Here is a 23,472-nt window from a genome sequence, read left to right as displayed (position 1 = left end):
TCCGTCTATACGTGGATCATCGAAAGCCGTCCACCCGCTCCTCCGAACCCGACCTCCATCCCGGCGACAAGTCCTCTCAAGATCACCTGTCTACTAGTGGCGTTGCTAAGCCTGCTCACGGTTCTTTTCCGCTAGCCTCCACTTCAAATTGAGTGACGGATCCTAAGGTGAAGGATCTAAACCTTAAATTTGGGGCTTTGTTATTTTAGCTATTCGCATTATTTGAAATTTTGACTTTATTTTGAATGGCCTTCTAATCTTTGACGGTGACTTCTTGTTGTTACTCAATCACTCATCTTTGAATTCTTGAACTTAAATTGATTACGCATAAAGTTTTGGGAAGCAAACTTTAATTCAATACTTCTATTAATTTTAAGTGCAATTCACATTTCATTGCAAGATAGTTTCACATCACTTCATGTGCTAGATAATTTATGTTTATGATTTTGTTGTTGCACTAGACATTTAATGCTTACTTATATTTTGATATTATAAACTACAAGGCTACAAATGATGTTGTTGTCATTTTTTTTTTTGTAATTTCAAATATTATGCTTTGATTGCTTTCTTAATTTTTATGTATGATTTATAAATTATAATGTCGTGTCCGCGCCGTACCCGTATCCTGTATTTTTAATAATTGACGTGTCCCGTATCCGTATCGTGTCGTATCCATGTCGCCGTATCCGTATCGGTGCAACATAGAGAGTCACTAAGATTTTAGTTTCATAACTGAAGAGAAGGACATTGGGGAGTGGACGTTGGTCAAGTTGACCTAACTACTATAAAAATTTGATTTGCATTTTTTTCTTTTTCACATTTAGTTTCTATGGCGTTTACTTTGGTTGAGCATTATTATCATTGTGATTGTTTTAGAGTTGGTCTATGTGTTAAAAAGAAATTAAAAAAAATATATAAAACAAACAAAATTGTTATTTATTTTTCTAAAAAGTCAAAAACAAATATTTAGTGTTTGTTTTGTATTGTAATTTTGCTTTCGCTTTAAAATTGAATTTGGTTGTTTAATTTAAAAAGCTTTGAAAAATATTTTTAATATATCAATTTACCTGCTTCTTGGTGTGTCATTCCGTAGTTCAATTGGTTTCACAATCATCCATTGAACTTTCAGAAGCTTTGGGTGCTTCTTTCACTTGCAGATCTACATGATTGCAATGACTTGCAGTGCTTATCACTTTTTATCTTATTCCAATCACCCATGGTTCTTTGACCACCTCCTCAAGATCAATGCTAGAGATATTCTTCGTGCAGATCATAGCTTCTTTAGGGTCTAATCCACTTTTTCTTCTTTGAAATTAAAATTTTATTGCTCTCATTTATAACCATGTCCTTCTCTCAAGACAGCTCGTATCCTTCGTGTAATTATTCGTGGACTGGCACTGCCAAGACTCTTGTCTTGCTTCATACTCTTATCTGTTGCTTGAGCATGTGGAATCTAATGACGTTTTATGCTTTGTTCTCTCCTTATTACTTTCAAACTCACATTCAGCTTCGTTAGTGGCATTAATCTTGATTTGGCCACCTAATTTTTCCAACTTTGGTTCAAAGCTCTTCAGCGGCTTCTAATTCCTATAATTAGCTGTTGCTTCTTTTTGAGCAATTCGTTTTATGTTGGAAAATTTTTAGGTTAAGGACATCCTGATCCAAATTTGATTATGAGGGATTTTATAGTTATTAGATTTTCTTTGAGATGAATATAATACAAGTTTAAATTGATTAATCATATATTATGCTCATCTCAATGCAAATTGAAGAACTATAAAATTCATCAAAGCTTTTGTTTTCCTTGCATAACTTCTAACCTAATTAATTTCTTTTTTTTTTCAATTTTTAAATCTGAAGCTTAGTTTTGCAATAGATTGTGATAGGCTGTGATGGCATTCGATCACCAGTTGCAAAATGGATGGGATTTTCAGAGCCCAAATATGTTGGACATTGCGCCTTTCGTGGCATTGCACTTTATCCTGAAGGCCAGCCATTTAAAGCAAGAGTGAACTACATCTATGGTAGGGGTCTTCGTGCAGGTTTTGTTCCCATCTCCCAAGCAAAAGTTTACTGGTTTATCTGCTTCAACAACCCATCTCCAGGTTTGTTCATTAATCTTGAATGACTTCTCTTCTGTATATTTTGTTAACAGTTGTGTAGCTCAATTTCACCATATTTTACTCATGTAAGTTTTATTTCAAAGTTATTTTAAATTTTTAGTTCTTGGACAAGATTTGAACCAAAGTTGATTTTGTTTTTGAGTTTGGTAGCTACAACTCAAAAGTCAAAATCTTGTGCGATAAACATTGTACATTAAATGAGAATTTTGTTGATTTTAGGATGATTGAAGGCGCTTTCGTAGCAGTGCATATTAATGAGTTCAATCTGATTACTAGTCAGGCACTAAGCTTGCTATTATCATTTCGAAGGAGTTGGGCTAGAATTGTGACAACTATTTGCAACTAAGTCTACAAAGACAGTTTAATAATGTCCATGATTTGATCTTGGATGACTAAATTAGAAGACGTGAATCAATTGAATGATCTTCGTTTGCTATTTTGTATCTTGAAAGCAGAGGAAGAACTGTATGAAGAGGCAATATAAGAGGTAGAGCTAAATAATAATAAGCCAATCAAATGGCCACAGTGGTGCTCAATTTCCTCATGTTTATCTTATCGAAGTTTGATTTCAAATTCATTTTAAATTCAAGAAAATCTTAGATAATATTTGGACCAAATATGATTTTGATTTTTAAATTTGGTGTCTACCAAACGTAAAATCAAATTCACACCCTATCTAGCTTCATAGTTTCTGCCTCATGATGCTCTTTAAAAGAAGATGGAATCTAAGGGTTTGATGCATCTCTTATTTTCTCCTTATGGATGCCATCAAGAGAATTATAGACCTCTCTCATTTCAATAGGAAGAAGTCGATGATGAGGAGGTGATCTTATCAATAATTATTGTTATTTTATATTTTTAATGTCAATCACTATATTTTGAATTTCATCATTAGAGTCAAATGTTGCTTTCATGCAAGCGAAATCACCAAGGACGTCTTCCGTTAAACACATGCCTTTGCCATCAACATTCAAAATATGCTTGACATAACCAAGTATGACTACAGTAATCCTATAACCGATTGTTATGCTTTTTAAGTTGTTCACTACATGCAATTCCTCCATGATTTGCATATTTTGAACTGCATAAACATATATAATTACAACAATCTTTGAGCTGTATAAACATATAAAACATGATTAGGCGTAAAAGTGACTGCCTCTTGTAATAGCCCTCGTTAAGTTCAATTGAATAAAAGCTCCTTTTTGTTGCTTCTCTCCCTCTCCTCCCTCTCTTGCATGAAGGTTCAAGAAGAGCTCTTCTTTCTCAGGCAAGAAACCTAACAAGTGGTATCAGAGCCTCGTTGAGATGATCATGGAAGGAGGAAGGAAGCATAGGCTGACTCGAGTGATCGGGCGTGGAAGATTCGGACGTGGTCGATACACGAGGAAGGAGTCAAACAGAGGGGGTGGCGTACTCGGGCTCGGGATCGTTCGCAGAGGGAGGCGGAAGCCTGAGCGGGCTCAGATCATGATCCAAGGCAGGAGCAAAGAGGGCAGGAGCACGCAGGCACTGATGTTGTCGTACTTGCGTGGGGTGCGAAGCAGAGTAATGTGGACTGCAACACAGAGCGCAGATGTGCGATGCGCTTGCGAATGCATCCAGGTAGAGCATGGGGCTCGGGCTGTCGCGCTGGGCGTGGGGTGGCCATGCGGGCAGTACAAGTTTGCTGCACTGGCGTGCGGGAGTGCGGAAGGCCCGATTTTGCGCATGGCTTGGACTTCGGGTGGAGTCCGGGAGGCAAAGAGGCTATTGTGTGTCAGCGTAGTGGATCAAAAGCGATAAGATAAAGAACCTTGGGGCGATGGGTTGGTCGGCGATTCAGAATTAGATTGGTGGCTCGTGCGAAGTTGCAGGTTGGAGCCCGCATGGATGCGCGGGGAAGATTGGCGATACAGGAGTGTGCAGATCATGGAAGGAACATCAAGGGTCGCAAGTGTCGTGGGTTAGAATGCGCGAGAGCATGAGCTGGAACCGTGGATCGGAACTCACAGTGGAGGCCATTCGTGAGCAGGATTGGGCTTGGTTCAGTGGGTTTGCTCATGGAGTTAGTGCAGGGAGCATGTTAGATCGCAACAGGCACATAGGTGATTCTCTGATCGTAAAATCGGATCAAGGTAGAGATTGTTATGTAGTGATCCGATTTTAGATCAAGTTGATCCGCGAGTTATCACATCATATGTAAATGCTTATAAATAAGCACTATAGGATGATGGTTTGAGCCTCTGGTAATAAGGCCCCCTCTTGTAATAGCCCATTGATAAAGGAATTGGATTCCTGTTGTTCTCTCCCTCTCCTCTCTTCCCTCTCTCTCTTCCAAGAAGCTAAAGAAAGGTTTCTTCTTCCTAATTCAAGAAGAGCTCCTTCCTCATGCAAATATTTTGAGCTGTATAAGTATATATAATAACAACAACAATAAAAAGCATTTATTTCACTAGGTGGTGTCAGATATATTAATCTTTTTTCTTCATTGTGTTAAATTATGATTCAAATTCTTAAAAAGAATAATAAATTAAATAATAACAATTAATTTAAACCTTGATTTATTTCAGTTCCTTACCAAAAAGGATCGTCTACTCCTAGATCTATAACCCACCGATTTTGAGGCTATGGCATCCCTTTACCATTTTATAACCTGTTTTTCTTCGGTACATATTAGAAGCAACAATTTTTTGACAGGTTTACGTTTTGATAAACTAGATATTCATTAAAAGTATACATCTTTATTAATATGATTCTTAATGGTGAACATACCTGTTACAATGTTGATATCGCATAACTCAGTTTTCTTTCTGATATCATTCCATATTAACCAACGCATATTTCACCACCCTTAATTTGTTTCTGCACAGGGCCTAGAACTGATGACCCAAGCATTCTTAAAAAGCAAGCTCTTGAGCTTATGAGAAACTGGCCTTCTGATCTCCTAGATGTCCTGCACAATACACCAGATGATGTTGTGATCAAGACTCCATTAGTCGATCGATGGCTTTGGCCTGGTTTTAGCCCGGCCGCATCGACCGATAACGTGGTGGTCGTCGGCGATGCTTGGCATCCAATGACACCCAATCTTGGTCAAGGTGCTTGCTGCGCTTTAGAAGACTCAGTTGTTCTTGCAGGAAAGCTTTCTGCTGCATTGAAAGATGGCGGCGAGTCGGTCGAAGCTGCTCTCAGAGCTTACGGCGAGGAGCGGTGGGCGCGAATCTTTATGGTTACAGCCCGGGCTAACCTCGTCGGCTCATTGTTACAGTGGGATAATCCAGTTGTGTGTGAATTTAGGAACAATATCATGATACCTTGGTTTGTGAGGCTGGCTCCATTCTTAGAACATACAAACTTTGAGTGTGATTTGCTGGAGCCTGTGGCTTCAACTTAACTGTCTGCTTTTGATGCAAATGCAAACTAGGAAATGTGTTATAGATGTTCAAATATGCTGTACATTGTTCCAAAAGGTTGAGATTGTAAACATTTTACTTCAGATTGTGTTCATTGATGTCTTATATTTTGTTGTGTCATCTCAAAATTATTAGGTGCAAATCAATATTTCATTTGGGACAGCTTTCTTACTACTTTTTAAAGCAGTTTTTTAAAACAAAAAATGATTTAAACTAAAAGTTTTAATATTAAAAAGTTGCTTTGAAAAGCAATAAGAAAGCTATCCCAAATGAATCTTAAATATATTGTTTTAAGCGTGGACGGCCAATCAAGTACAAGTACATAACTTGTTAATTTATTTTTCCATGTTTTTTAAGCAATAATTTATTTGCATTAATATGTTTTGCAATATGAGTTGAAAATCATTAGATAGGTTGTAGAAATTTTTATTCCATAGCTAGTTAGTATGTGACACAATATATGAAAGCATTCATATCATGATTGTTCGCAAATTTTTATGTTGGCAACTTTTTATTTTTTTCATCTAGGTTTTAGGATTTGACAACAAATTAAAAATACATTTTTATGAAATTTAAATGAGAATTTGACTCTTAAAAGGGATAAATTATTATGCACGGAGTTCGGATGGGAAGAGCTGTTCGGGCATGTGAATGTACACACTGTATACAAATTTATGCACAGTGTATAGAAACTATATAGTTTGTACACTCACAGTCCTGACAATTCTCCGGACAGTTCTTTTCGGAACCATCCGGACTCCACACGGAATAATTTCTCCTTAAAAGAAATATTGGAGAAAAAAAATTCATGTAATCAACTACATGTAGGAGGATAAAAGTTTGTTATTGTTATTGTTGTTGTAGTAGTAACTTGCAATGGACAAATTACTGAATTAATTAAAATAGCTTGTAATTATTAAATCAATTTAAATTCATTTATAAATAATTTAGGTAATAAGGATGCTTAAAAATTAAAATTAATAATGATTTGAGCATAAAAATTTAAATGATTATTATTAGCATACCTTAGGAAGTAAGTTATATTTATAAGATCTAAATATGACATACACCAGATCCTTCCCATTCTCCGGGCTTCTTTGTCTCTCTTTCTGATCAGATTCCTGTTCCAGGGAAAACTTGTCTTTGCTAGAATCCCACCGAAGAGGGGAAAACAGCCGGAGGAGCGTTTCCCTCGATTTGCCGTCATGAATCAAGAGTAGTAAGTCGTTCTAGATTCAATCTCCTGCTTTCTGCCTAATTTTTGGAGGTTTCGCGTCTGAAAATGGGATTAGATCGTTTTGCCGGGCTGATTATTTAGATCTGGAGGGGAACTTTTATTTATGATCATCGAACGATTTAGGTTTTAAATTCAATTGGCGATTGCGAATTAATGGTTGCAAGTTTGATCGTGTTTTTATTGATCTGATCATGATTTTGTGTATCTTTTGTGGAGATCTGGTTATCTGATTTGAGATCTGGGCTTCAAATGGTGTTGTGGGTAACGTCTGTGGTTTACGGTTTACGCGGCGTGCTTGAATTCCAATTCGCGATTATCTCTTGTTTTATTATTATTATTTCTATTTGCTTTGAATACAATGAAGAGGGTTTTAAATCCATGTCGATTGTGGTTAACTGGTAGTCGAAATTTTTGGTTCTTCTGCATGGTTTGTCTACATTTAGCTGTGACCCGAGGTTCTTTTACGGTGTGGAAATTGTTAGCAACGTTTTGTTTAAAATCGTACAGCTTCATTGATAGCTTGCAGCATTTAAATATGGATGTTAGTTTCTGACCTGGATCTGGAAGCTTAAAGGTAGAAGAACAAGGCTCTTTTGTTCTTTTGCTTCAGAAGATATATACAAGGCTGATCGCTTCATTCATCAATTTTGCGTCATCTTGGTTTTAAACTCCCTTTCTCGGCTAGTATTATCTATAACGTATTTAATTGACTTTCACTGCTATCTAGAATAATTATCTGCTGAACCAAAATGTGTGTTACAACTCTTGTAACTTGTGCTTAGTTCAATATATGTGAATGCTTCTTAGAAATATGAATGTTCTTCTCATTTGATAAGTCTTTTGCCATTACGTTGTATTTCTTGTAAAATTTTCCGATGTCCAAAACATGTCTCTCTTATTTATTTTCCATTTTGTATTGGTATGCTCTAGCTCTTCATGCTTGTGAATTGTTGCTCTAACTTTTTCAGGTGTTTAGATTAATGAGTGTTGAAATTATTAAAATATATCTAACGGGGCATTTACAAGTAGTAGAATTATTGGGTGATTAATGAGTTTCAACTAGTAGGATTATAGCAAGGGTTAACATGGAGTCCATATGAATAACTGAACAACCTCTTAAAGCTCCATATCATAAGTCATAACAAATTTTCTCTGTGCACTCAGAAAGGATCACAAAATACATAGTTTTTGTTTTGGATCAATATCTCTTAGGATTGTTAGCTTTCATTGGTTTTAATCACTCTGACATACTAATTTCTTAGGTCTTACTCCAAATTGTGGTACTATATTGACATTTGTTTCAGTGCAACCATTTTTTTTTATTTAGACACTCCTAACTTGAATAACTATTTTTATCAAGCATGTTACTAGACAAAGGATTTCCTTTTTTTCATCTCGTTTTCAAGAATTTTTGGTTCTAATCTAACTTAGTGTACTAATCTTACCGTCTTGCCATTATGATCTTCCTGCCTGGATTTGAGTTTTTAATTGTTCGTGTTCCTACTATAAGATGCAAATTAATCAATATATGAAGTTTCTCTTTGTTTATTCGACATCTTATCTTAAATGAGAATGAAGTGAGTGACACGTTAATTAGCAATCTAACTAACTTGAAGCAGTTTTTTTAAATATTTCTAAACAAATCTCAATGTATTTTGATAAGTGAAGCTTTATGAAAATTGTTTGATATTATTATATCTATGTTGATAAAAAATTTGTATGATGGCATAGTAGCTGATTCAAGTGGATATTGCACGTGTGTGTGTGTATATATATATATATATATATAAGTATTTTTGTACCCAAGTATTGCACATAAAACGGCGGCCTTCTGATGACCGGGTCAGGAAAGTAGAGGTATTAGATTTGACTTATGTTATGAAAGGTAGAGGTAGACCTAAAAAAACTTGGTTAGAAAATATTATACATGATCTCTCTTTTTTAGGTTTAAACGAGAATTTGATTTTTAATAGGACACAATGGAGAAAAATAATTCATGTAGTCGACCCCACATAGTGGGACAAAGGCTTGATGTTGTTGTTGTTGTTTTTGTACCCAAGTATTGCAATCTTTAGCCTTCATGTATTAATTTATTGCCATACTCTGGTAAGATTAGCTTTTAAATGTCAACATTTGCAATAGAGTTCTTTTCTACATAACTCTTACTCTTTGCATGTTCCTTTAACTGGATGTCAGATGTTTTTTACAAATATTTTCATTTTACTTAGAAGATGACTATTTTTTACTGTAATGAAACTTTCTTTTTGTACCATTTAAATATGCATGATTATGACATAATAATGCGCATTAAACGGTTTCTCATGTAGTTTTCCATATGGGAACTATAAATTTAGTAGTTTCATCTAAACAAATGAGTTAGATCCCTAACACAGGTGGGTTGAAAATGGAAATAGTTAATTTTACCAGATTCTATACATGAATTAGCATATCATTTTTATTGTTGGTATGAAATTTTATGCATGCATACATAATTGAGGTCAATACCCCTCCATTTCTATGTTGAATATGCAACTAAAGTTTTTCAGAATTTGTATTGAGCTTGTTTTCAAGTTGTCATTTTTTGAAAATATTGCAAACGCTATTTATATAAAAAAGTAAGTCGCAGATAGAGATATTAAATCTAATTTGTTTATTTGACAGTGATTATCTATTCAAGCTTTTGCTTATTGGAGACTCTGGTGTTGGCAAATCATGCCTCCTCCTAAGATTTGCAGTTAAGTAGCAAACATCTTTATTGCTTTCCTCTATTAAATATTTGTTAACTCCTGTCAATCTTCCTGTGTTTAAGCCTTTGATTAGGGGTGTAAACGAGTCGAGTCGAGTATTAGCCTTATCAAGCCTGGCTCGTTTGATCCTTAATGAGCTCGAGCTCGATTAATGGGCTCGAGATCGACTCGTTTATAAAATATCAAGCTCGAGCTCGACTCGAAAGCTTGAGCTCGTTTAAAAAGCTCGAGCTCGAGATCGAGCTCGTTTAGAAAGCTCGAACTCAACTTTTAAATCTTTTAATTGGCATGAGTCTTTAATTTTAAGCCAAATTTTCTTTTTTTTAGAATTCTTTTTCTTCTATCACTTAATTAAAATTTGTTTTCAACAATAAAAAAATAACTTAAATAATCATAAAACGTCTAGAACTTTAACTATTAATTTCTTTAAAAAAAAATGTAAGTTGTAGACGAGTCAATATATTATGAGCAATCATATTTCTTTAAAAAAATTTATTTAAAAATTTGATCAATATCAACTAAAATTTTTATATGGTTAAGTACTATAAAAATTTGAAAAATATAGTAATAGAACTTTCAATAATATAAAAATTTGACCAATTTGCATTTCATATCATCATTACAAAAAAAACAATTGGAATCATATAACTTATTAAGAAGTTTCATAATACAGCATAAGTAAAAACTGAACAGAAGATAGAACTATATATTTCTTATATGTCTGATATTTGGATGTTCCATACTTCCATATTCTTCAAATTCTTCCATCTCTACGGTGTCAATTAATATGATAAAAACCTGTAAATTAAGATAAAAGCAAAATAATAATTATTTTAGAAATGGGGTAAAAAGAAAATTATTATCCACAAAATATTCCACAGACAAAATTCATAAGCAATCTTACCGCTCAAACCTAACAAGCAAAATTATCCAGCATATGTTTTTGATGGACAACATAAAAAATCTACGGAATGACGAAGCAAGTAATTGTGAACCGCATGAGCTCCCAAACTTATAAGAGAACTGTACAACCTATAAGAAAGCAGAATTCAATGCATAAGAGAGAAAATTTTGCATATAACTGGACCTGAGAGATAATTGTTCTGTAAATATAATGAATTTAGCTTGGTCAGATTCTGAATCTCTAAGGGGATTCCTCCCGTGAAAGAGTTAAAAGAGAGGTCAAAAAATGCTTGTAAACAAAAGCAAAAGGAAAAACTGGTTATATTAAATATAGATAAATATATCTTCTGCACTATACATTCAGAAAACCCTCACTTTTCTGCTATAGGATAACAAGGTGATCTGTTTTTCAAAAAAATTTCAGCAAAGTTTTTTATCAGAATATCTAAACAAAAATCACCCAAAGAAAAAGAAAATCCACTCATCCATACATCCATCAATTCATGTATAAAAAAATTCAAGAGAAGACATGAAGTTTGCTGTTTCCAGAAAAAATAAGCTCAAGCCTCAAACCGTCAATCTATGTTAAAAAAGAAGAGAAGAAAAATCATATGCCGTCGGCTCACCGCTGATTTGAGAAAATCTACAAGAAAAAAAAAAGAAAAATCTACAGAGATTGAGAAATCAATACAAAACCCTTACTTTGCTGATTTGAGAAATCAACATAGAAAGAAAAAGGAAGGAGATGAACTAAAGAAAGAAGAGGAGAAAATAAAACCAGTAAAAGAAAGAAGAAAATACCAAAGGGAAGAAATTACCTGCCGTCGGCTCACCGCTGCAGTCACGTGAGAGAAGGTCTTTGAGTCACACTCACAAGCCGGATCGGCTCACTTACACCCCTACCTTTGATGAACTAATTTTCCTTTGTTCATCATAATTTTAGCTGCCTCTCAAGTTTATCATGTAGGTTCGTTGAGTAATATAAAAATAAAACTAATATGATTAGCTTGGCAAACACCTGGAACCAGTGCTATGGTTATCTTGGGAAAGTATCGCAATATTACTAAAGATTGGATTTTCGATTTATTTTCGTAATTTTTTTCTAAATTTACAAGGTGCTATTTGCAAATTACCACATTGTGTTGGTGGGTATGATATAAGTTCATATCTAACTTTTTAAGTAGTGGCCCTACTCATTGTTTATCTTACACATCTAATAAACTCTAATGGAAATTTGATATTATGCTAAATGTTATTTATATTTATATATGCTCTTAGGGCACCTTTCTCATAGCTTTACCTTTTAGACATCACTCATAGTCCTATTTGGCTACAATTTTTTAAATTTCTTTTTAGAAATATATGTGATGATTTTTTTTTTTTATAATAACATATACTAGCGTGGTAACCATAAAAAAGCTGTTTGACTTTTTCAAATGATTTTTTTTTTAATACTCACAACGGTTTTTAAAAAATCTATTTTCTCTGCAACAATTATACAATAGCTTTTATAAATAACTACATCTGCTCAAACAAAATTTTAGTATATATATATTTATATTTATTTATGAGCCCTAATTAGTTTCTTGTTTGGGTTTAGGATGATTCGTACTTGGAGAGTTATATCAGCACCATTGGAGTTGATTTTGTAAGTATAATTCATTTGTTCTGATGCTGTTCCTTATTTAATTTTATGTTTTTTTTAAGATAATTATATGGCATTTATATCTGTATTGTAGAAAATACGCACTGTTGAGCAAGACGGGAAGACCATTAAGCTTCAAATTGTGAGTTGAATTGTTTGGCATTTTATTAGCTAGAATTTTTAAACCTTTATATTTACTGTTGTACCATCATAAACCTTTATATTTACTGGGATTACCCAAAATTTTAATATTATTGATATAACATCCTAATCTATTAGCTCTTATGAAGATGTCACACTGGTCTGGTTGTGTTACTTTAAAGGGATATTTAATTAATAAATAGCTCCCAAGTTTACCTTCCCTGTGAATGCTATGTCCCCGTCAAATAAAGTTGAGTTAGGTCAGGTAGAATCATCAAACGACAAACCTTCTTGTGCTTAAATTGGATTCGGTTGGGGAGGTTAATTTAGGCTTATGGACCTGAAAATCTTTGCTAATTTAATTATTGCTTGATCTGGTCTAGTCTTCAAGTCTAAGTCGAGGGTTAGTTAACTCATCTATGGTTATGCTATTGTAATGGGAGTTGACTGATTGGCATTTTCATAATAAGTTATCGATTTGAGTGATATGGTGTTAGGAAACACTTGAAGATCTCAAGTGAAACCTAACGATCTTGACAAAAACAACGAGAAATCCCCACAAATCCAGCAGAAAATCAGATAAAAACAGAAATTTTATTGCAAGAATACAAACTAACAGAAGAAAATAGCAAGATACAATTGATCCTTTATTTGAGAGGAGGATCTTTCTCTCCGAAATCTCTAGACGTTGCTAAAGCCCAAAGAAAATAAGAGTTCTCAAATTTCAACAAAATTCAAGAAAACAAACTGTTTAAATAATAATAATAATAATAATGCATACAATCCAAAATGAAATCTCTAAACAGTCCCTGCATTCAAATTTTCCTCCAAACTCAAAAATCCTACCTAAATTGCTCTATTGGCTGAAGTGGTTCAGTTGGTGCGTACAGGGAGGCGGAACTCTTCCGCCTCTGTCCGACTGGACCGGTCTAACATATGGTTATAGAGGTAATAGTAAAGGACCTAAAGGTTAAGCTATAACACTTGTAATGGTTTTCTTTTTTCAAAGAGGAAAGGAAATATATTTTGTATGATTTCATAAAGGATCTATAGGATGAATTGTAGAGCAGTAAAGTTAGAGCGATCATAATTGTTAGTTTTATTTGTTTCACCTTTTGCTGCTAGTTCTTTTTGAGTTTGTGGATTGCGATGTTGTCTGCATATCTGAAAATTTTGCAAAAAAGCGCTCAATATTGACTGAAATATTCTCATATGTTACAGGAGAAAATTTCTCTCTTTTGAACAAGGCTTTTGAGTGTTTTACGCTGCTTGTTTTATCAATATGTTGGAATATGACATTTCTGCAAGTTTCCTATTTTTCAGAGCATGTTGAATTATATATCATTTACAGTAATTGTTTTCAATGCTGAGATGCTTTACTCTTTTGTTACAGTGGGATACTGCTGGGCAAGAACGGTTCAGAACAATCACCAGCAGCTACTATCGTGGTGCTCATGGGATTATTGTATGCAATCCGGGTCCTTAGTTTACTCTTTCATTGATAATCAATTAAAGTTTCATTTGTGGTGGTTTGTAAAATTATTACGAGGAAAATAATATTTTAGTAGTTATTTTTGACATTATAATTTTTTTTTTCTTTTTGAAAAGTAGGATAGTAAATTTGGTTATAAAAAAAGAGCTTTAACAATAAATTTTTATAAAAAATAGCAATAAAGAATTGCAATAATTTGAAAAAGAAAATAGTAAAAAAGCCGCCCCAAATATACCCTAATCTAGATTTAGTAAACCGGTCTTAAATTTAAATTGACTTTGCAGGTGGTTTATGATGTGACAGACCAGGAAAGCTTCAACAATGTGAAGCAATGGCTGAATGAAATTGACCGCTATGCTAGTGATAACGTTAACAAGCTTCTTGTTGGAAATAAGTGCGATCTTACTGCCAATAAAGTTGTATCTTATGAGACTGCCAAGGTAATTTCACCCTTCTTCAAAAAAATTTGATTTTTTCCTTCCCTTTTCCATTTGTATTGGCTTCCAAGTACATGCTTTGCAAAATACATGCATCATTCTTATCCTAAATTCATATTTCCTATTGAATCTTAGGTTTCGTTTGGGACAGCTTTTTTACTGCTTCTTAAAGCAGCTTTCTAACACAAAAATTTAAATTTTCATAGTAAAAAAAAAAACTGTTTTAAGAAGCATTAAGAAAGCCGTCCCCCAAATGAAGCCTTAGTTTTCTTTTCTCTTATTTGCTAATCATGCCGCATGCAATCTTATACCTCAAGATTGCTAAATAGGCGTGACAGCCAAATAAATAGGATAATCACATCTGCAAGTAGAATCTGTCAAAAATTTCTGCATTTATTCTATTTTGGTCCTGTAAATTATTTCCTTCTTTTTAACTAGTAGCGCTTACATGTTGTATTAGAGCTTTGCGGATGAGATTGGAATACCATTCATGGAGACCAGCGCTAAGGATGCTACTAATGTTGAGCAGGCTTTCATGGCCATGGCTGCAGATATCAAGAACAGGTATTTATTTCTTTTATATATATGCAACTATGAGATTATTATGAAATTTTAATGAAGTAACTCTATTTGAATTTGAATGCGCTACTACACGTAATCCATAGGCTTTAGAGATATAAGAGAAATTGAGTTGTCTGAATTAGGGGTGTCAATATTTGATACGATCCGAAAATCCGACTCGAACCCGACCCGAAAATTTTGGGTTAAGGTCAACCAGAACCCCAAACGGGTCAGGTTCGGGTTCAACATTTCGACCCGTTTCAAAAATCGGGTCGGGTTCGGGTTAACCCTTTGAACCGAAATTGACCCGAAAGTGACCTGATTTTGACCCGAAAACCCGATTTTGACCCAGCAACCCGAGATTGACCCATTTTTTACCCGAAAAGAGGAGATTGACCCATTTTTTACCCGAAAATTAGCAATTTTTTGTTGAAAATGGGTCATTCGGGTTGGGTCGGGTTGACCCGGACCAGAAGCGGGTTGAATTCGGGTCTGGAAAACCGACCCGTTTTTAAAAATGGGTCGGGTTCGGGTTGAATAGTGCCGGGTCAGTTTCGGGTTCGACCCGAACCCGACATGTGACCCGAAATTAACACCCCTAGTCTGAATTATAAAAAGAAAAGGATTCTGATAGGAAACACTCGAAGATCTCAAGTATTTTCTATCAATCTTCGAAAATCTGCGAGATTTCTCCACAAAAAATCCACACAAAACCAGAAAAATAGTAGATAATTTGTACCATTTGATGAAAGGGAAACAAAAAATATCAAGATGCAATTGATCCTTTATTCGAGAGGAAGATCAATCTCTCCCAATCTCTAAACGCCGCTAGAATCCAAAGAAAACCTAAAAGATATCAAATTTCAGCCAAATTCAAATGCCCTAACACTAGGAAAACAGACTATTTGATCAAAAGGAAATTCCTAAACAGTCCCTACATTCAAATTTCCCTCCTAACTCCCTCAAAAATCCTTCTGAAACAGCATTCGGCGCGTATAGGAGGCGGACATTTCCGCCTCTGTTCGCATAAGCCGTCCCGTCGGACCAATTGGGCTGGTCCAATGAACCGGTCTAACATATTCATTTATGAGGCTATTGTATAATCTGTTATGGTTTTTGTCTCAGGATGGCGAGTCAGCCAGCAATGAACAACGCAAGGCCTCCAACAGTTCAAATCCGTGGACAGCCTGTCAACCAAAAGTCCACCTGCTGCTCTTCATAAGTTTACCGCCTACTTTACATATTGATTTGTAAACTTTTAGTGCTCAGTTTTATATTGAACTGATTATAATTCGTCTCCTTACTGATTGTTTGCCGCCTTATAGTTTCTTAGAACTGTTCTTATGCAATTGTATTCTTTCCACCGACTATTGTCTTCTGTTGTGGTCCCATAATAATCGGTATATTTTTTATTTTTATTTTTATAATATGTGGTTAATTAGCATTCCAAAAACTTAGTATTCCGTTTTTTATGGACCAATGCAAATTTCTTTGGTTATATTTTTAGAAATGTAATTTTTTTGAACCAAATTAGAATCTTGTTGAAGTTATGGAGTACAATAGATAATTTAGATTTCTATTTATTACAATTATTTGATTGAGATTTTAAAAGATATGATGAAGATTAATTTGTCCATAGACAACTCCAAGATCTTCCTGTACATTAGTTAATAAAAGCTAGAGTAAAAAAGAAATATGGGGAACTCTAGATTTGTAACAGTAATTTCATGAGTCATAAGAAAGGACAGATGAAGCATCAATGGCAAGCGCATATCCTCTTCCTAGATGAGATTGATATTTATGAATGTGTTTTGTTTTTCCTTCGCATCGCAAGGATTAATTATTATGTGCGGACATCGAATGTCATCTGGAGATCAACTAGAATACGCTACATCATCCATTGCTGATGTGTCTCATTTTAGTTGATCTTTGGATTACGTTCTGCATCCGGTCTTGCACAGAATATTGAGAGAGACGCCTCATCATGGTTCAATGATAAACAAGAATCTATATTGTTTTTTACCTTTCTTGAGAGTATAATTAAAAAAAGATGTGCCAACATCAAATAATGTGTTTTTTTATAATTCTCCTTATGTGTAGGAAATGCAAGTGAAAAGCAACCTAAAAAAAAAAACTCGTCGACTGTGTCAGGTAATGAATAGAACCAAATGCCCAAAGCTATCAAAACAACTGGCAGATATTAATATAATATAAAGAGTTACCTATATATAGAGTCAGTATTTTAAGAATGGAAATTTTCTTGGATGGAAAAAAAAAACAACTATAACAAATACAGTTTGAACGCTAGACGAAGCAGCAAAACTAATCTTCAACAAAGAAGCATAGTTGGACGAATGGAAGCCAATTTACAAAAGAAATATTTAACCTTTTGAGAAAAAAAAAAAAAAAAAAACCATTCATGTACAACAGCATGTAATGCGTATATAGATTTTGGGAATATTTATTAGGTTGCTGAAAGAAATTAACTGCTACTTAAAATCCTCATTGAAAACTAAGGCTTCGTTTGAAACGGTTTTCTTTTTGCTTCTTAAAGAAACTTTTATATTATAAAACTGCTTTAAGAAGCAATAAGATATACGGCTTTTTTATTGTTTCTTAAAACAATTTTTTAGTTTAAAAATTATATTTTTATATTAAAAAGCTGATTTAAGAAGCATTAAAAAATCTGCCCCAAACGAAACCTAAATTTGGCAAAAAAAAAACATCGATTTACCATTGTGCGCAGACTATCTCCCAAGTTTAGCTGTCTCCTGGTTATTTAGAAGATTTAAATCATGCTTTTTAGGGTGATTTAATCAGAAATTTACCCATACACTCTTATACGATGGATCTGAAACTTAAAATATATCTTCTCACATTTAGTAATGGTCTACAAAGATAAAATAAAGTTTTCTCGGGATATTGACTAAGTGGCAATAATTTAATTTAAATAATAGATCGGATATCATGATATACTTTATATTAAGATGTATTTTTAAATTATTGAATCAGTAAATTTATTTTAAAATGAATAATATCAAGATAATTTATTTCAATTCAGTTTCCTTATCAAGAAATTATATTATCACCAGTGATAAAAAAAAAAACCTCAATTTTATTTATTTTTTCAACATGTTTGTTTAGGGTATAATTGGAATCACTTTTTTTATCAACAACATCAACCTTTTATTCAACTACGTGAAATTGACTACATGAATCATTCTTCTCCATTATGCCTTATCAAGGATCAAATTCTCATTTAAATCTAATAAAAATAATTTCTAATATTTTTTAACCAAGTCTTTTTAGATCGACTTTTATCTTTCTTAACATAAATCAAATCTAATGCATCTACTTTTCTAATGGGGTCATCGTACAGTCGTTTTATGTGACCAAAACATCTAAAATAACTCTCTTTAATCTTATCTTCCACTGGAGCTACTCCAACCTTTTCGCATATATGCTTGTTTAGTATCTCATCTCTAAGAGCAAAGCCAGTCATCCACCTAAGCATTCACACCTCTACAGCACTTAATATTATATTTTTTTTAATGGCCAACATTCTACACCATAAAGCATTGTAGAATTGGGCTCACTTTTATGGTTTCCTTAAAACGGTATTTGTTTAGTATGATTTTAACTATTTTTTTTATTTTTTAATATAAATCAATTTTTAGAAATCTCAAAATAACTTTAAATATTTTGAATATCTTTAAAAATATATATATATATATATATATATATATATATCACATTTAATTAGTCATGTTCTACAAAGATAAAATAAAGTTTCTCGGGATATTGACTAACTGGCAATAATTTAATTTAAATAATAGACCGGATATCATGATATACTTTATATTAAGATGTATTTTTAATTTATTGAATCAGTAAATTTATTTTAAAATGAATACTATCAAGATAATTTATTTCAATTCAGTTTCCTGATCAAGAAATTATATTATCACCAGTGATCGATAAAAAATATAAACTCAATTTTATTTATTTTTTCAACATGTTTGTTTAGGGTATAATTGGAATCACTTTTTTTATCAACAACAACATCAACCTTTTATTCAACTACGTGAAATTGGCTACATGAATCATTTTTCTCCATTATGTCTTATCGAGGATCAAATTTAAAGACAATTTCTAATATTTTTTAATCAAGTCTTTTTAGGTCAACTTTTACTTTTCTTAACATAAATCAAATCTAATGCATCTACTTTTCTAATGGGGTTATCGAACAGTCATTTTATGTGATCAAACCATCTAAAACAACTCTATTTAATCTTATCTTCCACTGGAGCTACTCCAACCTTTTCACATATATGCTTGTTTCGTATCCCATCTCTAAGAGCAAAGCCACTCATCCACCTAAGTATTCGCACCTCTACAACACTTAATATTATATTTTTTAAATAGCCAACATTCTACACCATAAAGCATTGTATAGTTTTTGAGTTATGGTGGTATAGGCTTGTTCTTATCAAAAGTGTGCTTCCCTCTATTCCGGTGTATTCTTTTCAAGTGTTGTTTCCCACTAAGATGGTGTGTTTGAGGATTGATAGAATTCTCAATAAATTTTTTTGGAGGGGTTCCTCTAGCAGTTCTAAAATTCATTGGTCGTCCTGAGATAATTGTTGTAGGACTACTCAGGAAGGTGCTCTTGGTTGTAAGTCCATGACTGATATGGCTTCTGCCTTTTCCTTTAAACTGTGGTATAATTTAAGGGCTAATATTTCTTTGTGGGCTAATTTCAGAGGGTCAAGTATTATGGGGTCTACCATCCTTCTAATTGTTTTTATTCTAAAGGTAATTCTAAAGTTTGGCATCGTATGGTTCAGATTAAGTGGAAAGTTGAGCCTTGTTTAGCTTGGGGGCTTGGGGAGGGGAACATTTTCTTTTGGCAAGATCGTTGGATTTATGGTTTCTCTCTTGATGCTCTCCTTAACTCTAATTCATTGAGTTCGGTTAAGGTCAAATTTTTTTCTTTTCTGATATTGGTTGGGATGTGGACAAACTCTCTTCTGTTATTCCGGCTTTTATTATTAACTTGATTTCTAACATTTCTATTAATTGTTTTGCTAAAGATGTTTTACTTTGCACTTTTACTAAAGATGGTCTTTTCTCTACTAAAGAAGCTTGGCACGTGTTTAGAAACATAAAGGCTTCTTCCAAGCCTTTTAAAATGATGTGGCACAAGAGCATTCCTACCACTGTATCTGTTTTTAATTGGAGGATCCTCAAGATGTTTATTCCTACGGATGACGTTCTTAAAAATAGAGGTTTGTTTATTACTTCTAAATGTCAATGTTGCTCTAATGTTGAGAATCGTCAGCATGTTTTTGTTTCTTCTCCTATTGTTGTTAAGGTGTGGAGTTACTTTGAGGACTTATTTCAAGTTAATTTTTGGGGTCCTAACTGTTCTGTGCTGAATTTGTTTGAGGACTGGATGGTTTGTGTTAAGGGTCATATTCGGAATGTAATCCCTCTTCTTATTGTTTGGTTTATTTGGTTGGCTAGAAATGACTCTCGGTTTAATAGTAATTTGATGGATCATCAAAGTATTATTTTTAAAATTAAGGAGAAGATTTTTTCTCTTTTTACTGCTCATCTTATATCATATAAAAGCTTTGATAAGATTTTATTTACTTTGGATGGTTTTGGGATTAATCCAGATTGTCCCCAGCCAAACCCGATGAATAGGATTTTATTTTGGTCTTGCCCTCATGTCAACTGTTTTAAACTGAATATTGATATTGTTTTGGATGGGAATAATTGGTGCCTTGGTGGCTTAATTAGGAACTTTAATGGGGTTTATATTTTGGGTTTTGCTGATAAAACAGGTGCTGTTGACAAGCTGGGTGGTATCTTGTTGGTTGTTTTTCACGGGCTTTATCTTTGTGCTAGTCTGGATATTCATAGTATTGTTTTGGAAGGTAATTTCAACGTGGATCTTAAAGACTTGTTGGGTGTGGATGGTAGCAGCTGTGGGCATTCTCTTTTTTATACCCACAGAAATATTAAGTTTTTCCTATATTCTATGAACTGCTCTTATAATGTTGTTTCTCATGTGGTTAATTCTGCTGCCCGAGCGATGGCTCTGTTTGGTAGTAAGTTTAATGATATTATTGATTTATCTTTCATGAATCTAGCTGTTCATATTCAAGGCTTGATTAATTTGGATAAGAATAGAGTGCCTTATGTTTCCGGTTTGTAGTTTCTATATGGTCGTCCTTCCAGTGCTCTGTTTACTGTGTTTGGTCTTGTTTATGGTGGTGGCTGGGGTCAGTTGATAGCAGGTTGGCTGTTGTTGTTTGTAAAACCCTTCAAAAAGCTGATTTTTTTTAGTGCAGTTCGTCTGTACGAACTGGATTTAGTATTGATACTACTGAGCATTGATATGGACATTGATAGATATAGATACTGTATTGATAGCATGAACATGGACATCGTACTTTCGCAGTTCTGCCCATTGTTTAATCTGCAGATCTTTACTCTGTTTTCTGAATTTTTTGGGGCTTGTTGTATTGCCTGGGAGGTGTCCTGGGTGGTGTGTTTTTGTGGCTTCAGTTGTGGCCTTTTCTCGGATGAGTTGTTCATCTGTTGGGCCTCTAGTAATCTAGGGAGTCTCTCATACTTTTTGTTCTACATTTCATATTATTGTTTTGGCAGTTGGCTTAATCTTTCTTTTAGTTGGCTTAATCTTTCTTCTAGTATCCTTGCTTGCCTGTTTTGCAGGTTTTCGGAGCTCCGCACTCGTTTTGTGCAGGGTGGCACGTGTGCTGATCATAGGATTATGCTGACTGAGCTTATTTTTTCTCTTTGTTTTTGGGATCTTAGAATGTTATTAGATAATTCTATAATTTTGCTTAGTAGGGATTTAAGGCTCTTAGGTTTCTTTTTACTTTTGATTGTTGCTCTTATGAGCAGTCATGAGCTAGAAATCCCTTTAAGGACCATTTAATTTTCTCCTTAATTAACGTGTAGGCCCGTAGGTGGGTTTAAACTAAAAAATAATAATAAAAAAAAAATAAAGCATTGTAGAATTGGGCTCACTTTTATGATTGACTTAAAACGGTATTTGTTTAGTGTGATTTTAACTTTTTTTTTTTTTTTGAATAAAAATCAATTTTAAAAAATCTCAAAATAATTTTAAATATTTTGAATAGCTTTAAAAATAATTATCATCGCCATCTATTATCAATGTCACCACCATCACCATTAAATAAATAAATAAAAATAAAATACTTTCAAAATACCAAACATATTTTATTTAATAACAAAACAAAAATTAAATTAAAAAAAATCCTAAACAACCCCCTATTAGTGTATTTAAGTGTTTTTATATTTTTATTTAAAAAAATTAAGTAATTTTCTATAACACTTTAGAGCATGGTTTTGAAAATTGGAACATAACATCTGGTTCAACTAATTCAACCATGAGTTGGTCATATGGCTTGTTCGATCTTCATGAAAAACATGCTCAACCAATATCAACCAACCAGAGCAAACCCCTGGCCCAAAACAGTAAAACACAAGGCCACAAAAAAAATAAACCAACAACCACAACAAAACCCCACCAAAAAAAAACCAACAACCACAAAACAACCCCACAAAATAACAGACTAAGACCAAAAAGAACAACCAGCAGCAAAAAAAGAGCCAACTCAAAATTTTTAACTATCTATTTCTTATTTTTCTTCCCTAACACCTTAGAAAAGACAGCTTTATTAATTTTCATCACATTCAAATCAAAATCCTCTAAAAACTCATTAAAACACCACCATATAAATCACCATCACAACACTTACTACCTGAGAATTCTCAATCCAATAAGAGTGATCAACAAAGTCAACATAATGCAAATCCTTATGCAACCCACCATCCAAGTTAATACATGCAACATCCAGCATGGGAGAAATAGGTAAATCAATAATAGGGATGCAATAAAAAACATCCAGGCCTTCAATAGGAAAATCAGAATCAATGATAGGATTAGAAATAGAAGCCACAATATTACTCACAACATCACAATCATCATTTGACAAACTCTTACCAACATAGAAGGAAATTAAATGCTTACCAGAAATATCAGAACTAAGATTAATGTTATCCATGATGAGAATCAGTTTGAATCGCCGGTTCAACTAGCCAACTATTGAACAAGATCCCAATTTTTAAGAACTAATCGATTCAATTCATAAACCATTAAAATAATTTAATTAAATATAAAATATTTGATTAAATATTAAATTAATTTAATTATAATACTATTTATTTAATAATGAGTTGAAATTTTAATAATAGTTATATACCAACTAAGCATCAATAATTCATACCCACATGAATCGTTCACACCTTTTGAGCTCTTAACCCATGAAAACAAAAAAGTGCTCTCAAGTAATATGAAACTAAATAACTAGTTGAATTTTATGCTTTAACAAATATACATTATATATTTTTATACAATTCTTTTTAATTATGAGAATAATATTTATTTCATTTAATTATATATTAATTATTTAATAATTTATCTATTTTATTTTTTATTTTTTTGAATATGCTTTATTTAAAATTATTTTTATCTATTTATTAATTTTAATTAATCTAACATGAATGATTTATAAATGTAAAATTCAAATGCTAATTTAATATATATTTTATGTTTGTAAAATTTATCTAAATAAATAATATAAATTAAAAATAGTTTATAATAATTTATATTAAATTTAAAATAAATTAATAATAATTTATATTAACTTTATAACTTTATATCCACATATGC

At 33.1% G+C, this 23,472-nt stretch overlaps 2 protein-coding genes across 2 annotated transcripts; both read left to right on the top strand.

Annotated features, from left to right (window-relative positions):
• Positions 1–1,874: 1,874 nt before the first annotated feature.
• Positions 1,875–5,623, top strand: LOC110103612 (monooxygenase 2; the record flags this gene model as incomplete). Its single annotated transcript, XM_020832400.2, is given in 2 exon segments — positions 1,875–2,105; positions 4,976–5,623. Coding segments are annotated over 2 exon segments (755 nt in total), but the record flags the coding sequence as incomplete, so codon positions are not given.
• A 967-nt stretch (positions 5,624–6,590) lies between these two features.
• On the top strand, positions 6,591–16,105 carry LOC110103613 (GTP-binding protein YPTM2). Its single transcript, XM_020832402.2, has 8 exons — positions 6,591–6,737; positions 9,417–9,489; positions 12,006–12,053; positions 12,145–12,192; positions 13,585–13,656; positions 13,968–14,123; positions 14,581–14,684; positions 15,807–16,105. Exons 1-8 carry the CDS (start codon positions 6,724–6,726, stop codon positions 15,901–15,903), a joined length of 612 nt encoding a protein of 203 aa, XP_020688061.1. The 5' UTR covers positions 6,591–6,723; the 3' UTR covers positions 15,904–16,105.
• Positions 16,106–23,472: the final 7,367 nt, after the last annotated feature.

This window comes from Dendrobium catenatum, unplaced genomic scaffold, assembly GCF_001605985.2.
Source record: "Dendrobium catenatum unplaced genomic scaffold, ASM160598v2 fragScaff_scaffold_932, whole genome shotgun sequence".
Classification (NCBI taxonomy): domain Eukaryota; kingdom Viridiplantae; phylum Streptophyta; class Magnoliopsida; order Asparagales; family Orchidaceae; genus Dendrobium; species Dendrobium catenatum.
The sequence above is the reverse complement of the archived record's forward strand: the minus strand, read 5'-3'. Positions and strand labels throughout refer to the sequence as shown.

Bases quoted from the DNA above. Each gene is read 5' to 3' on its own strand.
- LOC110103613 (XM_020832402.2), top strand. The intron at 14,124-14,580 runs GTAATTTCACCC...ATGTTGTATTAG, and splicing joins TATCTTATGAGACTGCCAAG to AGCTTTGCGGATGAGATTGG. The intron at 14,685-15,806 runs GTATTTATTTCT...TTTTTGTCTCAG, and splicing joins GCTGCAGATATCAAGAACAG to GATGGCGAGTCAGCCAGCAA.